Below are 5,848 nucleotides of genomic sequence, written 5' to 3'. Positions count from 1 at the left end.
CCCCCCAGTGCCCCTTAAAAGGGTAAGGGCTAGAAATCAGGGGAATAGCATGCCCATGGTTCCTGCAGGTTGTTCAGGACTGGCACAAGGTCAGCCTTTCATCCTTTCAGCATGGCTCTTACACCTTAGGAAGTAGATAGTAGATCAAGTTGACAGTAAGCATTAATGAGGGAGTAGCAGTAGCAATTGATAGAGCCGTTATCAAAGGGGAGGCAATTTCAGATAGGCTTGTTCATGAAGGGGCAAGTCTCAGTAATCCATATAAGGGTACAAAACCTTCATTACTGACCATGGTAAGCTTCAAATATGTGGGGATGAGAAGTGGTTTGCCTAAAGATTAATCAAGGGAATACTGTGCCCATGGCTCTCCAAGACTGTTCAGGACAGAGCCAGCTTGTCATCCTTTCAGCATGGCTATTACACTTCTTAGAAAGTGGACTGAAGATGAATAGGAGAAGAGATGGAAAAATAGGGGAGGAGAAGACCATGAGAATTTAGTTGTAGTACGAGCTGAGGCTTAGGGTTGGGGTGATCTCCAATATTGTGCTTGTCTGTCCCCTATGGCCCCATCAATAACAACTGGTAATATGGGGGTAACAATAGTAATAAATATGTTGCCAAAATAATGATTTTTAAATTCAATAAGGTAAACACCATTTTTCTGCATAAAGAAACCAGAAAACACTTTTCAAGCCCTTTTTTGAAAAATTAGTAACTAATGTAACTCTCTTCATATCTTGATATCCAGTGTCATTAAACAATACTGAAAATGTGAGAAAAGAAAAAATGTGTACAATTTTTTTGTATGTACATTTTCCCATTGCATTAATGTAGGAAGTAATAAAAAGAATCTCATATGGCTTTCTGTTATCATTTAATTTCTAAAAGTCTTCAGGATCAGGATGTTCACTGTTCCTAATTTAACATGCAACTTAAAAAGCCAAAGTGGGAACACCTACTATTCACCGTGTCATTCTCAAAAATATGCCTTTTACTGCTTTTGTCAATACAGATTAAACAAGCAAGGATCAATTTTGAATCCTTCAGCATCAGCATCAATTAATATCTACCTTTAGCAAACTCAAGTCTTTAATAATACTGCTGGGGTGAACAAAACGCAGTGTCCTGTCATGTGCTAAAAGCTATCAATACAATATACCATAAACAATATGGCACCTATAGATTGGGAAACTAGTTACACACTGAGAAGGCACATTTAAGAATATTGGTACATGAAAAAAATCACAGTAATGATTGTAATAATGCTCTGAACAATAATTAATATATTATATATCTTGAGCTGAGGGGAGGTAATCAACTAATGAGCTCTAAAAATAAGTCTACATCACAATGAGCTTGTATGAATATTCAGTTTCCTACAGAGTATTGATATGTTTTGAATTTTGTGCATAACAGCATAGGAAAAAGAGACACTTAGATACTAAATATATCAAGAAAAGAAAAGGATGTGACAAAAAGACACCCCAAAAAAGAAAAGGTTATGAAAAAAATGTAAAACAATAAAACTGAAAAAAGACAGAACATCAAATTCAAAGTGGAAGAAATTAAGCCATTAAAAAGCTTAGGCTCACATTAACCCCTTGTATGCCCTGTAATATTACATAAAACTAGGTGAGAACAGGTCCTATGAAATTACTTCTCGGTTAAAAATTTTCCAGTTACCATTGTTCTTTCTACTCTCCTCACACATAAAGATGGACACAAAAACAAACACAAAGCATTCAACAGGGCAAAAATGAGTTGGTGGCCTGCTGACAGACTTTGCTTGCATCCAAAGGCAAACTGAACAGTGACCACAAGTGTAAGGCCCTTTTTCCACAATAATAATTCTTGTTATTGCTCGCCATGGTTATCATAGCACACACAGCCCTGTTGGGTACCTCCTCTTATTCCTGCCTGACTTTGATTACATCTCATGTGGACAACATGTTTCCACAGACATAAAAACAGACAAATCCCAACATACATTGCTTGTTCACATGGACAGGGTTTCTGTTTCCAATTAGCTAATTTATTTCAATGCCACACAAAAGCACATATACACAACATTAAAAGAAAAACCAAAGGGCACACAAACATCTGCAAATATCCAATGAATAGAGACAATAACAAATAGATAAAATTGCTTTTTTATTCTTTCTTCCAAGATCTTTCAAGACTGATGGTTACCAGGTTTAAGGAATAAGATATAAGGAATAAGAGGAGCCTGTCTCACCGAACTGACCATCCTTATCTCATCCAAACCTCACATTCACCAGCCACCACCTTCCACACTCCTCCAATATAAAATGATGTCAATAAATGAGAATAGCATACATTTTCAGTTTTCTTCCTCATTGCCAACATTTCTTAAAACAAACATTTTCTTCATATCTGTTTTTAGTGGAAAGTTGACCATCTATCCCACAAGGGGTTAAATTCGAAAATTTCTCATTGTAGTTATAATTTACTCTCTCAGCAAAATACTGTCATGACAATATCTTTTGACTTAAAAAATAAAACAAAAAGATGAATCATAATGCCTATAAAGGAGCAATCTGTAACAACTGATGTTACAACAAAATTTCATATTACCAAAAAGATGGTAACATAATAAACGTAAACAAAATAACTTGTTCCATGAACCATGGAATGATAAATATGACAGAATTCTATACAATCCACTCAATTATCGCCAAATACAGATATACATTTTATTTTCAAAATATCAAAAAATTCACATGCAAAACAGCCTATATAATGGCTAACATTGAAATGGTTTCAAAATGCATTACAATACATTACCATAGTTTTTTACAAGGATAGTTACAAACCTAAATGCAAAAATACATGATTTGGTTCATGGTATATAAAGTGGAATTCATAGAACACTTGGGTTTTGACATCTTTTGTTATGCAATTCTAAATTTCAACATTACAAAAGGTTAAAGAAAAAGTCACAGAGTATTTCAAACTTATACCATTAAAAATAGAACAATTTCATATTACAGCTGATACATATACTTTAATAATACTGTCTGGAAACATTATGAGCTTCTTATTTGATAAGGTAAAGCTCTTTGATATCATTCTTTGCAAGAAATGGAAAAAAATAATGTTCTATAAAAAGCATTTGGAATTTACCAAGTTGCATTTCTACCTCTAATTAGTGGCCGGAAGGTATAAAATTCAAATTCATGCCTGGGTATCAAATATTACTTTAAAGTGTGAAAATCTAATCAAAGACAATTTTCTTCTAGTACAACAACAAATAAATTTAAGGCCACTAGTTCTCTGAGTGAAAAGGGTTAACTCTTGATATTAGGGATGTGAATTCCAAGTGGGTCCCTATTATCCCAGTCATTATATGACATTTCATGTCATCACAATCCTACAATCAGTACATACTAACACTGCCAATATATACAGTTCAATAGTTGCTACAGTATCTTTTTCAATGTGCAGGTAAATGAGAGAGGTAAAACTTATTCCAATTCTTTCACTGTCTTGAGGTTTTGTTATATTACCTCTGTTTACATATAGAGGGCTCCAAAAGTACTTACTTATTAAGAAGAAATTATGTAATTAATATGTTTAGATTTTTAAAAATATTCATGGAAAGAAACTCAACTGTTCCCTCTATTTGCACTGCCTAGAATACTGGTATTTTCTTTTTGGTAACCAGTGACAAGCAAGTAGTGAGATTTTGAAAAAAAAGGACATCAAAACTAACATAGCCAAAAACTAGTCTACACAACAAAAATGATAAGGGACATTTCTTCTAATGTCAAATGATAGTACTGGGTATACAAAATCAAATTTAATTCATATTGTGTAAAATCAAACAACTTATAAAAATGACTAGGACTGTAGTTTGCCAAAAGAATATTCACTAACATTAAACAGTATGAGTAAACACACTTCTGAATATTTGATGGAATAAACAGTCTACCTGACTCATTTTTCCTGGGCAATATATTATTAAAGGTACAAGTCTTATGAATATTATATCAAATGCCAAGATTTTCTTGAAAATCAAGCAAATGAAAAATTTCTGCCATCCATGTCTTACATCAATAAACATAAAAACCCTATTTATATGTTTAGATTAAAGCTACTACACTGTTTTTTTATCACACAAAAGAGAAGCAGATAATGGAATTTGATTTTATCACTCTCATACCTCCCCTTCTTTTTGCTTTAGGAGATGATGGAACTCATTTCAATTTCTTTCATCTCCTGAATGTCCGCCTTTAGCCTCAGCTTCAGAATCTCACGCCATATGGCCTCGAGATGCTCTGGATGTGCTATGCCTAGCCTGATGAGGGTTCCTTCCGTCATCCTCACAAGGGCCTTGCCAGTGATGTCATGCTGAAAGTGATATAATATATCAATCAAAATAATTTGCTATGGCTCCTTTCTAATACTGGTTAAATATTTTAGCAACCCCCCTTTTTTCATGCAAGTACCAATCATTCAGCGGTCTTCCATCTAAAAATATGTAATATATATATATGCCTTCACTAACTACTTTTACTTAGAAAATTAATAATAATAACAATCATAACAATATAAATAATTATTCAAAAATTCTTACATATAGGTCTGTATTTGTACATTTGTCTACCTGCATCTCAGTTTTACGAACCTGAATGAGAAGATGGGAATATAGCTGAAAATATTCACTACAGTGCCGCTTGAACCACTTTTGAACATCTGCCGTAGTCCAAAGATAACACGGCTTCGGACGAGTTAGTTTACCCTGTTAGAAAAAATAAAACTCCATTACATTACATGCACATACATGTCAAAACGTCTAAACTGACTTACAAAAAGATATTCACTCAAACTTGCAAAGATAACACACAGACCCCAAGAGACAGAGTATCTTATTTACCTTTGGTTTTGCAGTTTGAGATGCATCCACTCCTAGTGTCATTGTCATGGTCTTCTATTCTGGATCTGAGAGTAAAAATTTTGTACTGTGTCATGATAGCCTTGTGAACTCAGTGAACTTAATCTTAAGAAACAAATATTCAGTGCTGTGACATATAGTTATATGCATTAATATCTTTATTTTTCTATTTTCTTCTGTGATCTGATTCTAGACCTAAGACTTCCCAACCCTTAAGGAAATTGTGGCTTTGGTTTGTGGCCAGTCTATCCTAGTGAATGCTTGTCCATCAGAAAGGAAGGTTAGCATGCTACCACAGAGCAAAAGGAAAAAAGAAAAAAGAAAATCTTTCTTGAATTCCTTACTCTGACTGTCCTGCATGTGATGTACAATAGCCAGAAGTACAATAGCCAGAAGTACAATTGCATATTACAAATTTCCTTGATAAAAAAAAAATGTATATATCAATAGTGCTTGATTCTAGGGGATGACTTCCCTAGAAAGTGAACTAATGACCTAAACTTTTCTAATATCAGAGAAAATTAGATAAATTATGTATGAACTATTGTAACATTCAAACAAAAGGATAGAGAAGTTTGTTATATATTTTAGTTTTCTCATGAAAGAAATGAAAGAATGGAAGTTAAATGTATTCTTTTCATATATAAAAACTGCCAAAATAGAATGAGTATTACATTTACAAAATTAAATCTGTCAATTTGTGTGCAATATCACTGCCTTTCCAAGTTACAAAATTTTGAATTGTAGAGAGCACACTGAATAAACGTATATATAAATTTTTAATATTTAATGTTTGAAACAAATAAATGTGCTAGACATCAAAGGTAAGGTATTGTGTCAGAAAGGGTAAAGAGAAGTCAAAGATTAGGATAAAATGAGTTAGAAGTCAAAGATTAGAGAGCGTTATGGGTTAGTATGGTAGTGAAAAGGGAA

The 5,848-nt window shown here is 33.4% G+C and overlaps 1 protein-coding gene across 1 annotated transcript; it reads right to left on the bottom strand.

Annotated features, from left to right (window-relative positions):
• Positions 1 to 857: 857 nt before the first annotated feature.
• On the bottom strand, positions 858 to 4,962 carry LOC113806632 (protein aveugle; the record flags this gene model as incomplete). The annotated part of the gene is given in 3 exon segments (XM_070120049.1): positions 858 to 4,371; positions 4,649 to 4,762; positions 4,898 to 4,962. Coding segments are annotated over 3 exon segments (333 nt in total). The 3' UTR covers positions 858 to 4,200.
• Between the last annotated feature and the right edge of the window lie 886 nt (positions 4,963 to 5,848).

This window comes from Penaeus vannamei, unplaced genomic scaffold (assembly GCF_042767895.1).
Source record: "Penaeus vannamei isolate JL-2024 unplaced genomic scaffold, ASM4276789v1 unanchor2058, whole genome shotgun sequence".
Taxonomy (NCBI): domain Eukaryota; kingdom Metazoa; phylum Arthropoda; class Malacostraca; order Decapoda; family Penaeidae; genus Penaeus; species Penaeus vannamei.
The sequence above is the reverse complement of the archived record's forward strand: the minus strand, read 5'-3'. Positions and strand labels throughout refer to the sequence as shown.